Below are 16489 nucleotides of genomic sequence, written 5' to 3'. Positions count from 1 at the left end.
TGCGCACAAGGGACTTTGTGCACCCAAGGGGCCGTGCCCTACACCTGAGGCCGATGGTGTAGTTGTAGGGGTAGCACCCAAAATGTCCGCTGCGGTTGTGGCGGGAACGGATGTCATTTTGTCCTCACCTGAGGAGAACTGCGGCACGTGAGGAAGTGAGGCAGGGGTCCCCGTCGATGGATTAGGGGTCTTAACTTTAGCCTTAACATAAGGGACCTTGGCAGAGCCGGTACTGTGAGGCCTGGAATGTTTTTGTGACATACCAACCGCCAAATTAGCATTCGAAGGAAGGACCTCGGCACTGCTGGTAAAAGAAGAACTTTGCTTCTTTGTCCCCTCAACAGATCTGGTGTCACCGCAAGAGCGGGAACGGTGAGAAACAGCTTTCACCGACAAGGCCTTTTCAGGCCTCTCAGAGCTGTTGGTAGCTTTAGCCCCTGGACGAGGGACCTCAGACCCAGGTCCGGTAACAGCCTTATCTGCACGGGCCTCGAACATCCGTTCGGTAACAGCAAGCCCCAAGGCCTCGGGGCGCACCCCGGTCTTATTTTTGAGGGTACCCCAGGACTCAGTAGAACTGGGTCTACAAGCAGCCCCCACAGGAGGGGGTCTCAGAGCGTACTCCGGTACCCACAGGCCCCTTACGGAGACCCTCGGAGAAAACTCCGGTACAATTATTAGGCCCAATAGGCACCTCAGGGCGAACCCCGGTGGCAGAGCGATCAACGCCCCTCCCGGCCCAAGAGGAACCCGGAAAGGTATCCCCCGGCCGGTGTGCTCTGAAAAAGTAAAGAATTTAGCGGGCGTTTCTTCTTCTCGTCGATGAACGCCTGAAAATGTGAAGGAGGAGTTTGTCAGAACACCTCCTCCCACCGCTCCAACCGACGTTGAACTGCCCGGACCGAAAGGGAGTCGCAGTAAAAACAGGAGTCCCAACAGTGATCCGGACCCAAGCACTCTAAACAAAGAGGATGGGGATCCGCCCTCGCCAAACGACGGTGACACGATGAACAATCTGGAAAATCTAGTTTGAACGACATATAGTACACGATCGCTAGCGAGTGCCAGAGAGGAAAAAAGGGAAGACAATCTTCGAGGATGCAAGTACATCCAGTCCCGAATGAGCAGAGAAAGGACTGATGGGCGATGCGCGGGGCGGAGCCAAGGCGGGCGGGGTTAATTCGCATGCCAGGCCCCGCGCAAGAAAGAGAGGAAGGACATATTTTTGGAAATTTTTTTGATGCTTTATACAAAGTGCTCCGGTCCCGTCCCACAGGACGAAGGGATGTCCCATAAGTATGGAGGAAAGGGGACGGGACGTAGGAGTGTATATACTATATTTTCCAGCTAGCCAAACATTCTCATTGCGACAAAAACTCATAAAAGAATCAAACGTACACTTTAATTAATGTTCGTTCTTCGTTCAAACATAACCTAATTCATAGCTCAAGGTCTGTGCATACGGCCTTAACACATGTTGCCATAATACGAACATTCTGGTCAGGACGACTAACTACTGCATTGGTTTTACTTAATGTTATGCATGTATTTAAATTCTAACTACGAGATGAGGTAGCTTAGTGCTAGTGTGTACAGTATTATGCATGTCATTTCTCTTAGCAGCATCGTTTCATACGTTAATATATGTCACGCTTTCAAGACCAATTTCTAATGTTAGGACTTATGTTCTGTTACACTTACGTCGTGCGTTATGTTAATATCCTTACATTATTCTACATGAAATAAGCAACTTATTCGGATAGCGAGCAATTAAACACTTCTAACTGTTTGAGACTGCTTTAAGGAGCATTGGACAGGGTATTCTTTATGACCAGGGTCTGCTGGGTGGGGGGCAGGTTTAGAGAGATGAATGACTTCTGTGCTGGCACCTGTACTGGGCTGTGTCAGGGTCAGTGAAGTAAGATGGAAAACAGAAGATACAGTGTAAAGTTTGTTGCATTCTCGCGGCTAGTCTCTCATGAGAACCGAACAACTGCAAAGACGGCAAAGGGGAGGAGTTGGGGGATGGGGGGAGAGCAGCTTGCTTGATGTGTGCGCCTGGCTGGGAGAGCTTCAGGCCTGCGTTGACACTTCACAACTATCCTGCCATTACAAAATGGAGTGGGTAGCTTACAAATTACAAAATGGAGTCTCGTTCAACTCTGGTCTTATGCTCTAACAAGGGGGGGGTCACAATTCCTAGGGGTATTCCCGCACAAGTGCTCCGGGGTGGCGCCCTGGACCCAAAGCAGCTGCCACTGGGCCTACCCAGGAAGTGTGAAGAATGGGGGGGTTTCCAAGACCCTCTCCTTCCACTCAGGTCATACAGGGCTACACAGACAAACCACAGTGGGTTCCCTCATAAAGGCATCAGATTGTCACAGGGAGTGATACCATAAACCCCAAAGCCAGTCCTGAACCCCCATTAGTGACAGGGACATTGCTGGCAAAAACATCTCCCTCTGTGAGTCTAGGAAACTTTACATGCCATTTTTGTAGGTTTCTAAAGTATCGCTCACAATGTTTGCCAGGCTGCAAAATCACTAAAATACATCATAGCAAACTGCATGCCTGGGCACCATGATATGTACTTACCAAACCACAAGCCTCACGCTGTTGTAGCATCAGTAAATCCAAGATGGCCACAAGGGTTCATAAAGCTTTAGGCCGGCCCCTTCACAACCCACATGATCAAGGTCACATGGGCCAATCACAATCCAGTTCACCCCATAGTTATCATGCGCAGCAGCTAAAGTTAAGCACCTCCCTTCTTTCAAGAGGAAGGTTTACAGGGCTCTATAGAACGGGAAGTTCAGTTTGACAGTGGAGAAGGTTCAAGGAGGAGCTCAAAGATGGGTGAAGAGGTTGGCGGATGAAAGGTCTATTGATGAGGGACTTACTTGGCGAAGGAAGACTGCTACTAGAAGTGACTTGTATTGGAGGTGGCGAGGTATCATTGGGGGAGGAGGGTTGTATTGAAAAGAGCTGGGGTGGGAAGGGGAGAGCTGTATTGAAGGAGGGTTGGTTTCAGAAGAAAGTTATACTAAAGAAGAACACTGTATTGACAGAGGGATGGCACCATGAGAAAGTTATATTGGAGGGGAGTGATATTGAAGGAGGCTTGGCAGCCGGAGGGTTGTAATCATTTGAAGAGATTGACATTTGAGAAGGACGTTACTACCAAGAGGGAGAATCATTGGTTAAGGCACGGTACAGCCTGGAGAAAGGAGGTGGAGAAGGTAATTGGAAGCAGGAAGGAGAGAGGCCCTTTGGTGAAGATGGTTTATCTTCAGCAGGGTGTCATCTAGGAGGGGGAGCGTTGACAGTAAGAGAACATCATATTGGAGGAGTATGGTTAACATCTAGATTAGGATAAGTTGGAGGCTGGAATGGGAGCGGAGGAGTAGTATCCTCAGCTGAGAGAATTATTGGGGAACGATTACCTGCAGGAGAGTTATTGGAGAATAGGGAGGATCATAATCAAGAGAGTTAATGGAGGAGGAGGATTATCATTAGTAGAGATAGTATTTATTTTAATTTCTATAGTTATTAGAGATGAGGGTTGACATCCAGAGAAAGTTATTGGAGGAAAAGTCTGCCCTACAGAAAGTGACAAATTAACCATAAGTGACCATAGAGAGAGGGAGAAGCGGTTACCCTCACCTGGAAAGCAGTAGGTCTAAATGAGATTAGCCAGCTAGATACAATCACATCTTGTGAAAAGTTGGGAGGAGAACAGGTTCCCCAACTAGCCCACCACAATGGGAAGTTTCAAGCAGGCAATGTCAGGTGCACGACAGGAACAGGGGTGGGAAGAGGGACAAAACGATACTGTCAAAACAGGAAATGGGGAAGTCTAGAAAGGGACTGTTAAGAGGGGAAGAGTTCCTCGGACCTAGATCCCAGTACAGTGTAGAGTTCTAGGTACAGATAGCTCATTAGCCAACCCTGGAAAAAGGGGGTGCAGTTCTTCTTTCCTACTTCTGTTTGGGAACTCCGAAAGCACCCACACGAAAGGCAAATACTTTGGCAGGGATTAACTGCCAAGTTCTGGGAAGTCCATTATCAGGAACATTTGCAAGCAACTGATTCTTTTGATGATCTTTTCTTTCTGCAGATGGAGTTTTAAACTGTTCGTTCTGACATTATAAACCAAAGTGAGATAATCTCATGTTTGAAATGTTTTGTTGGCACCTTAAACCAGGCCAGGAAAGGACAACCTTTAGGAATTGGTTTATTTGTGTTTTAAGACCATATTTTGCCAAGCCCATTGAGTTTCCCCTTCACACTCAACATAGACATGGTCATAAATAAAACAGTTAATATACTATTTGTCCACTCATTTCAACTAAGTATTCTTTCTTCAGTCTTCTCTGATAGGTAAAAGGGTTGCAAGGCTGTGAGAAAAATGTAAATGCTTAATCCATTTTGTTAAAAATGTATTGTGGGTAATAAAAATGGAAAGGTTGAATGCTGATTTGTCATTTTCTACTCAATAGTGCACATGAAAATAAGTTTACCCCACCATTTTCTCAAATCCCTACCACCATAGTCTGTTTCTCTGAAAACGTTTCAGCAATATTATGTGTCTTCTTGCAAAAGTGCTTAAAACTCCAATAAAATGTAAACATAAATATATAATTTTCCTTCAATAGCTCTTCAGAAAAAAAATACCAATCTGCCTTGGCTCCCTCTGATTATCCCCAAAGCAGCAGAACAGCTGCATCCACTCCATCCCTTGAAACTCTAAAAAGAATGAGGGGCCTTAACTACCAGAAAAATGAAGTAGTAAGGAATTCTACTACGAAAAACGTATACAAAACTCACTGAAAATGTGGACATTTCGTGTGCCAACTGTATAAATGTTGATTTCAAAGAACATTGTTCTGAAGTGCTCGTCTGACATAGCTTTGTAAATATTTAAAGTATTACGGATTGACGATATATAGTGCCAATGCAAAGGTACTAGTGGGACATGACAAAAACTACAACGTTGACTATTTGTAATGCCTGTGTCACTGGCATTGACAATATGTATAGATAGCAGATATATATATATATAGTATTCAGAAAGACAACATGTTCACTTAAATATTTATTAAGATTTAACTGTAGAACAATGTATTGGAACACACTGTAATCAGAGCAAAATATTTCTAAGTCCATGTTTTCTATTCATAAATGATTATACAACCAGAAGAGAAAGTGCGGAACACAGTAAAACAAAACATTTTCCATGCAACCTTTTACCTTGAAGAGGTAAAAAAAAGTGCGGGTTCAAATAAAACATACATTATGCTATGTACTCATTCAATATCATTCATCTGTGAAATTACTCCTCTTAATCCCTTTTCTTCACAAAACCTGACAATATAATGTGTTTAACACACATATTTATTACATTGCTAAACTCAGCAAGAGCTACAATAGCGCCCCAACTTAATAAGTTGATAAAAAAGTACTTGTCGTATGGTCAGTTCACAATGGAACTAAATATTTTCATAATGAGATGCCTATATGCATATTTTTTTATATCTATAGGAGGCATTTTAAGAAAGTCATGCTGTTACTAAAGTATGTACAGCCCATGTTACATCTGAAACTGTGTTCTTAGGTTGCTCTATGGGGTTGACAAAACTTTTACAGCATGACATATTTCTGGTTCAAAGAGCCATTTGAGAATGATGCTGATCTCCAACCTATACATGGGGAACTGGAGCGAAGTACATGTTTTCTGAACCTGTATCAAAATGGTCAAAATGATTTCCTTTACCATCAATGGTATGCCATTGGTTGGAGTCGAAACAAGTTTGTCATACAGCAGCATGAATAATTTTGTCAAACATATTTTAAACCTTGATTGCGATGACGCTCAAAATATGTACAGTTTGTGTCAAGGTTTCTGCAACTTTATACATTTTGGAAGCTTACATTTGCAAGATTTGCCATTATTACTTTTAACTGTTCGACATAGGACACCATTATTTTCACAGGGCTTTGCTGTAACGACTCCATCAAATAATACCTTTCAAAATTAATGTACTGCTTCGAGTGTTCAATAAACTTCACAGAATGTGAATGAGACAGCCATTCTTTTAAAGGTGTGTCAGGCACCAAAAGAAAGTGTAGTTGGCAATGATGAAGAAGGAATAGTCCGGAAAACCTTGTTGCTAAGAAAGCTTGGCCATTGCCCAGGTTGATTGTTCTTGATGCTTCTTAGTGTGATTTTTTAGAGAAATCTGTGGAAGCACAATTGCTGCAAAGATGGCCACTTGCAAATGATTGTAGTTGGACATGACAACTTTCTATTCTCTTAATCACAGATGAATTCACATTTTCTTGCTCAATATCAGGAAGGCACCGCTGACAACAGTGAAATATTTATAAAACGATGTTGCAAATCTGTTTTGAAGGCAAAAGGACATTCTCATGTGTTTTATACAGGTTTTACCATAAGACTGACCCTTACAAAGCAATGGACAAGCTTATGTTTTGGTGGATTGATTATATATATATCTCAAAACTAATAATTTTTTTTTTTTAAATACTTACACATTCAATGGCAGAATCAAGCTCATGAGTATGGTGTCTGCAAACTTAGTTGACCGTTTATCAAATGGTGTACACATAAATGAAAAGGATGGTTTCAAATAAAAATGTCACTTTTCAAAAACAGCATTTTGGAATGATCATTTCCATGAGAAAAGATGTTCCAAGGCATTAATAATTATTAATACAATGTGTTGTTGGTGCAGCTCTGTTAGTGGTGTATATGTTAGTGTGTGGATGTGATAGTGTGTGGGTAGGCATATGGGCCCTACATATAATCATCTCATTTTTTATGGCGTTAATAACTCTCACTTAAGGCATAATGGTAGCACCTTATAGTGAACCTCATTGTTTTCAATAGGACGGGTGAAGGAGTTTTATATTCACCTTTCTGTCTGCCCGAGACGGTAAAGTTAACTGACTGTTGTCTCTGAGAATGCATGGCATGTGCTCAATCCAAACTTCCACAGGTTGAGGTACAGGTACAGAACTGTAAAGCTGCAATCCATTCATTTACAATAGCTCATACATAACAAAGGGGCTTTTGGTCAACATAAAATAACCATTCGTCATTTACACTACTAATCTTCTTGAAATGGTTAATTTGCACAGATTTGCTTGTACAGACCAAGGTCAGATAGTCCTAGAACAGGGTTCGGTAACCTTGGGAGTTGTTTAAAAGGTCTGCAGCACCAATCAGCCCTAGCTAGTACAGCTAATGTTAAGAGGTGATGCGAATAGTAGTGCAAATCAATCTCTATCCGACAAAAAACCCTGAAACACACAACTGTCACCATACAACTTCCCAGTTTTAGTCATGTGGTTGCCAACTTGGAATTATTGCCAAAGTTGACATCAGAATGCATGACGTCAACATGTTACATGCAAACCTAATGCTAAAGTTGTTTAAAAGTGCAATCAGATAGCTTCCTGGCTAGAGGACAGTATACAGTGACACTGTGGAAAATACAGACAAACAGAGTAGAAGCTTCCTTTATATTTAGTTGATTAGCATATGCTTTGAAATTGCAATGCCCCATTATTGAGAATAACAGTGTGTGTTTTATTGGTTGCTTTTAGAAGCTTAGGCCGACGCTGGTTTGCACACAACCATTCAGCCGAAGTGGCCTAAATACGTTAGTTCACTGGGAAAGATCTTTTTATAGAGCTGGGCAATAAGTAGAACACCCATGAAAAGTGTGAAACTACTATAAAATCCTCAGCTCACATATGTCTTAGGTTAAGTAGTAGGAAATGGCACCTTTTAAGGTGTGTGGCATGTACCATTTGGATTTTCTAAATGGTAGGTTCTCATAATATTTAGGGCTTCACTAATGCCGCAATACATTAACACTCTAAGGTCTCTGTGATGCCTAATATAAAATCATTAGTCAAGTCAATTAACACTAATAACATATATACATCTTTTCTGCAGTTCAATATTTATCATTTTAATTAGTGCAAACATCTACAAAAGGGCTATTTTGCCCTTCGGATAAAAGACACTGTAAAGGGTAGGGAACCTGTTGAAGACAAATTAAGTAAATAAGAATTAAGTCAATCAAAATAAGTCTCGCAACCAATGAATGTTTAGCATTCCAGAAAGTGAAAAAGGCAATATCTGTTATAATATATTCATGTATTTCCCTGGACTGGGCCGGTCTCATTTTCCCTTACAACATGTCCCGGTAAATGCAACGCTCCATGCTTCAATCAATTTAAAGGCATTGCTAAGTGCTGCAAAAGCCAACATTATGTTCTGGGTAAGTAGCTATTGTGGATGCATATTGTCAGATAACTACCCCATCTCTTTGCTTAGCCACATTCTTAATAGAAAATGTCCTACTTTTCTACCAAGACAGAGCTCTGACTCTACTAAGTGGTAAATGTCTTGTATGAAACTGTTCTGCTTGTGATAAGCAATCAGTCATACCAAAGATTTCTTCTGGAGGGGGAAGCAGAGGCGCTGGCGAGAACTTTCTTGTAGGCTCTCACACACAATTGGAATACGTTGTGTATATTTTCTTTAGTAGATGCCAATACACATTTAGAAAAAATGTATTGTTGTTGGGAAATAAGGGCTTTAAATCTTCTCTGTCGCTCATCATTACTGCTATGAGGGCTATAGGGCCACCTTTTGAGAATATGGTGCATGTACGTAGCTATCATGCTAAAGCAGAGCAGCTGCAATAGATGGGTCTGCATGTGTGAAATCACTACTCAAAGGCGTTGGTGACACCGAGCATGCTGCTGCCTGTGATCCGTCCATAGGTGCGACATGACGCAGGTGGAAATTATTGCAACATCCCAGGGCCTTGGTAAAGGCAGCCACTGGCTGAAGGCGAAGACAAATGAAGGAAAATACACAAGATGGAATAATGAAAACATTACATCCTTTTTTAAAAAGCCCATATTGCCTCTTCAGAATTAAATTTGCAAGGCACCGGTAGTGTAAATGGAATGGTGTATGATTAGATACAATTTGGCATGGTGGAAAAGACAAATCACAAATGCAGTCCAGTGTTTGGAAAAGTGCTTCGGATTTCAAATGCTAGGTCAGCTTTGCTTGAAAATATGTACGGTTTGCCCAAGCGTTTATATAAAAACGTGCAAGAACCTTTCGCTAGTCATAGATAGTATAAACGGTACTAGCAAATAAACCACAATAATGAAGATCGGGTTCAGGGTATAGCAAAAATGCTTGTGCAAATCACATAGCCAATGAGAAATAAAATGTGTAATGTTTTCATCTTCTCCTGGCATGGTCACCAACATTCAAACCGCCCTAGGAGCCTAGTAAGATCCTGAAGGTTTCCCACCGTCAGTTGATGCTTTTTCGTGGATACAATATTTGCTTGACGGTGAAGATGTTCCTTTTTATGCAGTGACGAGCAGGAAAGTGACCAGTATTAAAACCGACTCTAAATGCCATATCACTTGCACCTTCCTAGTATCAGTACACTTTTTAAGGTGGACACGTACAACAGCTGACCACGGTTTATACATGCAGCAGTCCGACAAAACAGGTAATATTTAAAATACAGGCATGATGGAGAAAAGTATGTTGGTGACCGGAAAACATTTCCATTTCAGAATTTGGCATAAAGAGGTTTTTACTGCCGCTATTTAACACATTGGGCCTGATTTACAAAAGCGTTTTTCAATGGGAAAATGCCATTGAAAAGGCTTTGTAAATCAGGCCCATTATGCGCTAGTTTGTGACAGGCCAATTTTTTAAATGACCTCCTCACCTCTTGGCAGGTTAAAGAAAAAGCGATTCAACCACGGGACATTTACAAAAAAAGGAAAGAAATAGTGCCGCAAAGTAACTAGCATGAATTGTACAACATTTCCATGAGCCACGTTTGCACAGTTCAAATGATTTAATCAACATTTACCCATCAGATTTCGCTCCTTTACGATATGAACTTATGACTGTACTGAATATTTCCGCCATGTACTCTGAAAAATGGTGCATCCATTTAAATGTTGCCTTGTATGTATTTCCATGGAATCGTCTTCAAACAAGTTTGGAGAGTCTGATCTCAATGGCCAAAAATAAATAAAAACCAAAATGAACACAGTTGTGAGAATCTAAAAGGCTGGAAATGTTCCGATAGAGAAATGTTACGATTATAACACCATCTCAAACTACTGCGGACACTCCTTTCCCAGAGAAAACTGAGAAACGATGGAGTTGTGAAGGTGCTGAAGAATAAATGCTAATACATCCGCTTCCTACTTTTGCACAATGCAAACACATTGCAACAGACTATTTCATGAAGCATGAACAAACATCTAAGTTCATGAGCATTTCATTAAAAAGAAAAAACTAGCTACAAAAACTGAAAGGAGCAGAAGACAGAACACGTTATGCAAAGGTTTCTCTCTGACATGACATGAAACAATGTGCAATGTTAATGATCCTCGTTCTTCCCAGTGTGGCAAAATATCAAGCAAACATGCAGCATATTCTTCTTTATAAAAGTAATTCTAGTCATACTAAATGGTGTTATATGTGCATACTCTTCCGAAATGACGGATTCCTTAAAATACAGAATCGCCAGAAATAATGCATATATTTAGAAATAAAAATATACTGTTTATATATGTACATCTCAGTTTATACATTTGAAAGCCTAAACGAATTCTAAGCATGTGTAATAACATTCTGACAATAAAGCCAGTCTCATAGCGAAATAACAACACTGCATCTCGGATATATGAGAAGCTTACAAATATATTGTATGCTAAATAGAGAAAATAGTGTTTAAGGTATCCCACAGTTAAATTTGTGTTTCCACACACACAGAACTGGACGTCTTCAATAAGGCCTTAAACGCTTTGAACGCTTTCAGTAGTATCATGCGTCCAACTGGAGCGCAACATTCTTAATTAATAGTCCTAAATAAATATTCACTTAAAGAAAACAAAAACTTCGAGATGTCTTTTTCTCGAGAGACCTGAAACGTCTTGTGCAATTCAGTTTACAGTTCCGTATGAAAATCCAGAAGCCCAATGTGTTATATTCGCTCCAATGTGAGTACAGGCACTACTCAGAATTCAGCCCCCAGTCAAGGGACAAAAACCCAACTGCAAGTGCCATTGAAGCACATCAGGGACAATTTTCAAGATTCCATGTTAGTTTTAACAATACCAAAAACGTACATTATTTTTTAAACACACTAAATATTCAAGTAAATTAATACAAAACTGTCTCCTTTTGAAATATATATATCTCTTTCATTTGAATGGTCATATCCCAGCAAGTGTTTTCATAGACGCACGCAAGGTAGGTACATTATTGCCATACTGGTCACGGGTAACCAATTGGGTGGAAGACTTAGTGGTCCTCCAACATGTCATGTGTTTTTGAATGACATTGGGAAAATAATTCATGCCAGTGCTCCAGACAAAGCACTGACACACAGTCCAGCACCTCTCCAGTTTGTATTGTCTATTAAAGTTCTGAAGGTAATTATAGCCTTTAATTGTTATGGAGAATGAAGCCCCTGGACACTTTCAACGCATCAAAAAAAGTTCTAAAACAACTGCAGGCCTTACTCAGGGTTTGTCACAAATTCAAATGAAACATTATCCAGTCTAAAATCCAGTTCTATAGAAAATAGAAAAAAAACATTGGATGAGAAATCAGATCAATAAGGGATGGTATGAAATTTAGGCAAAACATGTTGGTATAATGTAGAAAATAGTAATGTCTAAATGTTTGAAATCAGTATAACAGCTTACATTTGGTACTATTATAAAATGACTTTCTCATTAAGCACAAGTTAATGTGTTTTTTGATTGGAATGGTTTTGTCACTTGATAGAATCTACTGTTCAGATAGCATATTTAAATCTGTGGATATGGAAATCCCTGATGTGGGTCACCCTTTGCTGTCACTGTAGATGGCTGCAAAGAAACTGTGGTAGATATGCAGGATACATGTTATGGTTTCGACAATGCGATTCTTTGGTTTATGGCAAATTAACATATAGGAAAGGTATAAAACCATATCCATCTAAGCCCATATACATAGGTGTACGTACATATATAAAATGATAGAGTACTATCACACACACACACAAAGTATTTATATGTTTCGAGCTATACATGAACAATATATATAGATACACCTCGAATCAAAATAAGTTTGTTTGTAAAAGCGTTGTTCAAATTTGAGAGGGTTAAAAAAGGGGAAATTATGTGACGTCCCGAAAGTACACGTTTAAGTCAAATTCTCAAGGGGGTGGATTTTTATTGTACCTCAGTTTGTATTCTCCAAGTGATGAACCATCAACCAGTTGTTACGTGCAAGCACTCAATGCACGAGTAACTTAACACAGGTGGAACCCTCATTGACAGAGGAAACCTGAAACACAAAGGTCCCTCTCTATAAATACATAGGGTCCCCCTCCATAAATAACAATTTCAATAGAGTTTGATATTCAATAGGGCACAAGTGCCTCTGCCTCCTTCATTGCAATGTTAGCAGTAAATCTCCCACAGAGGGTTAAATAAATCCAATTTACTTTCATATAGCTGAGTTTTTATAGAGCCTTACGTGGAAGGGCAATCACCCATTACCTTTAATATGCATCATTCATGTTCTTATGGTCTTCACCTACCAATGTAGGGTCCTCCAATGCATTTCTTAGCTACAAGTGCTGTAAACAACAACTGTGATAGTGAATGGGTGGTAAAATAAAACTTTTAAGCTCAGATGTCCCTTGTGATGGAACTGGATGGCTACCTCACACGAACACGGACCTCCTGAGTTTTTTCACCTCTGCCAACCTATGACCGGTAACAGTACTAGAAGTATTTACCAAATATGATATAATCAACTGAAAGGTGGGCATTGCAGGCAATACTTGGCTCCATCAGAGCAGGCTTAACATATTGCGACACGATTCTAGTGGACACATGGTATGCATGTTGACTTACCATGTTTGGTATTATATGTTGTAAATTGTAAGTTTCTCTATACTTTTCCACAAGTGCGAACCCAAAAGCACTTGTTGAGGACAGAATGGGTATTCAGTTTTGGCACAACGTATCAAATATTAAGGCTATATTTTTGCCAATACATGTAGCAAACACATTGGTGTGGTGTACTATTAAAACGGATGCAAAAGGTGATGAGACTTTGTGCACACTCAATTTCTAGACTGTAACAGAACCCACTGCATCAGTCCTAATGAAATTACCCCACATCATTCTTATATGAAAATATAGAGGTGACCTTCAGGCTTAAACATTGTTGCTCTCATTTTACTTTGCTGTACTGATGCAGAGCAAACACAATTGCTAGCCAAATTGATTGATTCAAAATAAATCATGAAAGGTGCAATAGATCCACATTGCACCTTTCTCATTAAGAAACAGGAGAACATAGGAACACAAACCCTGACATTCTTTAACAAAGGCTAAAAGTGTTAAAGTGTTCTATTACAGTCAAATAGGGAGGATTTGGAAACGTCTTAGAGCAAGAACTATTAAAAAAAAAGAAAATTCACAAACTAGGGCAGCAAACCACAGCCTAAACATTGCCCCAAAGTGTGCTTGGGAAGGAACTTGCTACAATCTCGGACAACGTTCTACACATAAAAAAACAAAAAACAACATTTTCCTGATTGCTCATGCAGCCACTCCTGGTAATACTGAAATCACAATCTTAAATCACTTCATGTAGGCCAGACTCTGACCAGCCTGCCATTCCAAGCTCCTCTCACTTCGGGCCTCAGGAAAACATCTGGCAAAGAGAACAGCTTCTCTGCTGAACTCCAGCCCAATGCTACAGATTCATAAAAGGCCCAACAAGAGAAACTTTGTGAAAGGATTTCTCAAACATTTTAAAAGATTGTCCAAATAAAGAAATGACCAAAAAAAGCTGTAATTAAACTTTTTTGTAAGAATATAGGTGTTGTATAACTTTGCAAAAAAAAAAAGAGCTAGTGCTGGCTAAGGAAAAGTAAAATCAGTAGAGTTGCGTAGGGTCACTTTAGTGATAAATGAGCAACACTTCAATGTACGTGTAAGTGCTTGAGGATATATTATAAGAGAGAGAATCGACTGCTTAATGACTGACACAAATCGAATGCTGCTGTTTGGAAAACCGAATATGTTGCACCCTAACACGCTGAGTTGAAACTGAGAAAAGTTCTAGTTCTAGTTCAAATCTAGTTCTTTATAATCCTGTAGAAAGCGATTGCATCTGTCAAATTTAGATCTCGAACACTGGTGTGGTTCGGAATTACTTCTGAAAACCTTGCTGTGAAAATGTATGGTGGTGTAAGATCTGTTCGGCTTTACTTGGAGAAAATTATACTTTTGATACGGACCACTCATGTACAGTTGAATTGCTTACTCAAGTATACAAGTGTATTTAAAATGATTATCCCAAAAAAATAGAATAATCAAGATAATAATTTTGTCATAAGTAAAAATTCTAAACATTTTGTCTAAGAGCTGATTAAATACTTTGGACTGTGTTTATGGTATGTCACTTGACATGCAGACAGAACATGGGAGTCTGATGAATTTAAAAAACGATGTTTGGATCCTAAGTATAGTTTTTTTTGGATTAATAGTTTTTTTTGGATTAAATAAAATAACCAACAAAGTGTTCAGAAATGACAGCGCATTAAAAGTTTTTACACATAAATCCATTATTATATTTTTCTTAATCCCTTCTCAATGTGACCATATACCTATTCAAACCTAACAGATAATGCAGCACAGAGAAAGCACCATGTCTGTGGCAATTTAAGTAACAAGATAATTTATGGTTCAGAAAAAGCTTCTATTCCCTCCCCTCCCTGTTCATGCAACCCAATGTGTTTGGAATGTGAGTTGGCCTGAAAGATATCAGTTCAAACGGTGGATTCACTTTCCACTTCAGCCAGAGTGAGTGCTCTTTGGGGAAGCTTTAACACCGTTGGTCGCACAGGGTTTGGACTTTTTTTTACGGTGGCCTCTGGAACGGCTTGAGCTTTTTGTTCTTCCTTTGAATCTTCTCTGCCATCAGGGTAAATTACCAGGAATGTCGCTGTCAAAAATCCAAGGAATGAACCAACAGATGCCACCAATGGAATGACTCGAACAGTGCCAACAAGGTCCACTACTCCACCAAGGGCTGATGCCACCAGAATCTGGGAGATGTAAACCTGGCAGGAAAGGATTGCACAGTCGATTCCAAATCCACGCTTTGAATTTCCAGGACTGTGATGAATGTACTAGAAGAAAGACAAACGTGGGCTGTGAATACATTTATGCAATTCTACTAAACAAGCATCTTACTTTTTTAACACCTAAAAGAGAATTTGCAACTTATTGTGTCCACTGACACAGGATACATGCTGTAGTGTCTAAGCTGCACTTTCCTAAATATTTACTTCAGGGCACCTTTTGCGAATATTGGCTTTTAGGTCTTTAGGGATTACATTTATGACTCTCGGGTCTTCATTAATGAGTTTTCAGGAGAAAGTTGCTGCTACTGTCAGGCTCGTAAGAAAATGATTAGTAACATGAAAAACAATCGTCTAAGCATTATATTAAGCTGCATCAAAGCCTTTGTCAGATAATACTCACTGCAGAGCAGTACAACTTCCTACTGTACTCACATATTTGAACTTTTGTACTTTACTGAATAGATTTATGGAATGTAAGCAACGTGTTATAATCGGTCTAACCCTTAGGTTTCTTCAGTTATAGCCTCCGAAAAAGTGATGGTTCCAATACTGAAAATCAAAATGTTAGTTTTACTTTACAATGAAGAGGGCTGCAATGAAAATTAGTCTATTCATCTGTTAAAAAGTCAATGGGCCTCATTACGAGTGTGCCGGTCCGGTAACAACGGTGCCGGTAAGCTGCCAGCACCGTTGTTACCGGACCGGCATACTGCGAGGTCTGCGAGCGGGTGCCTTTCAGCCTGCCAGGTCTGACCTGGCGGGCAGAACGGCACCCGCTCGCAGACCTTGACGGAAGCACCGGCACCATTCATGAATGCTGCTGGTGCATCCGTCCTCCCCATTCCCATTCAGTCCAATGGGACTGGGGAATAATTTTTTCTGGTGCCCGGCAATAGGGAATTGCCGGGACAACTGGGGCTGTAATGCCGGGTAAGTCCCCATTGCTGGGTGCCAGGAAAAAAAAATGACTCCGGCGCCAGTGCCGGTTTTTTTATCGGCAAGGCTACCGCCAGACTCATAATGAGGCCCAATGTATTTTAAAGATGTAATCTTCCATTTCAGCTTCAGGAGCGGATTTTGAAAGACCTCTGAAAAAGCAGAGTGTGGAAGAGTGCAGTTACACTACTGAGGGCAGCTTTCTTTTGGAGTTGTTGTTGTTGCAGTGCGGTGGACCATTGGAGTGACACGTGGTCCCGTGATAACCTCTACCCCAGCGTGGAGCAGTGCAGCGCAGTTGAAATGTT

The 16489-nt window shown here is 40.4% G+C and overlaps 1 protein-coding gene across 1 annotated transcript in view; it reads right to left on the bottom strand.

Annotated features, from left to right (window-relative positions):
- Positions 1–5082: 5082 nt before the first annotated feature.
- SLC45A4 (solute carrier family 45 member 4) overlaps positions 5083–16489 on the bottom strand; it is a 560586-nt gene continuing 549179 nt past the window's right edge. Inside the window, exon 8 of the mRNA XM_069621710.1 lies at positions 5083–15290. Coding sequence (XP_069477811.1) covers positions 14928–15290 — 363 coding nt within the window. The 3' untranslated portion in view covers positions 5083–14927. The remainder of the gene's footprint in view (positions 15291–16489) is intronic.

This window comes from Ambystoma mexicanum, chromosome 5q (genome assembly GCF_040938575.1).
Source record: "Ambystoma mexicanum isolate Mex_15411 chromosome 5q, UKY_AmexF1_1, whole genome shotgun sequence".
NCBI classification, from domain to species: domain Eukaryota; kingdom Metazoa; phylum Chordata; class Amphibia; order Caudata; family Ambystomatidae; genus Ambystoma; species Ambystoma mexicanum.
The sequence above is the reverse complement of the archived record's forward strand: the minus strand, read 5'-3'. Positions and strand labels throughout refer to the sequence as shown.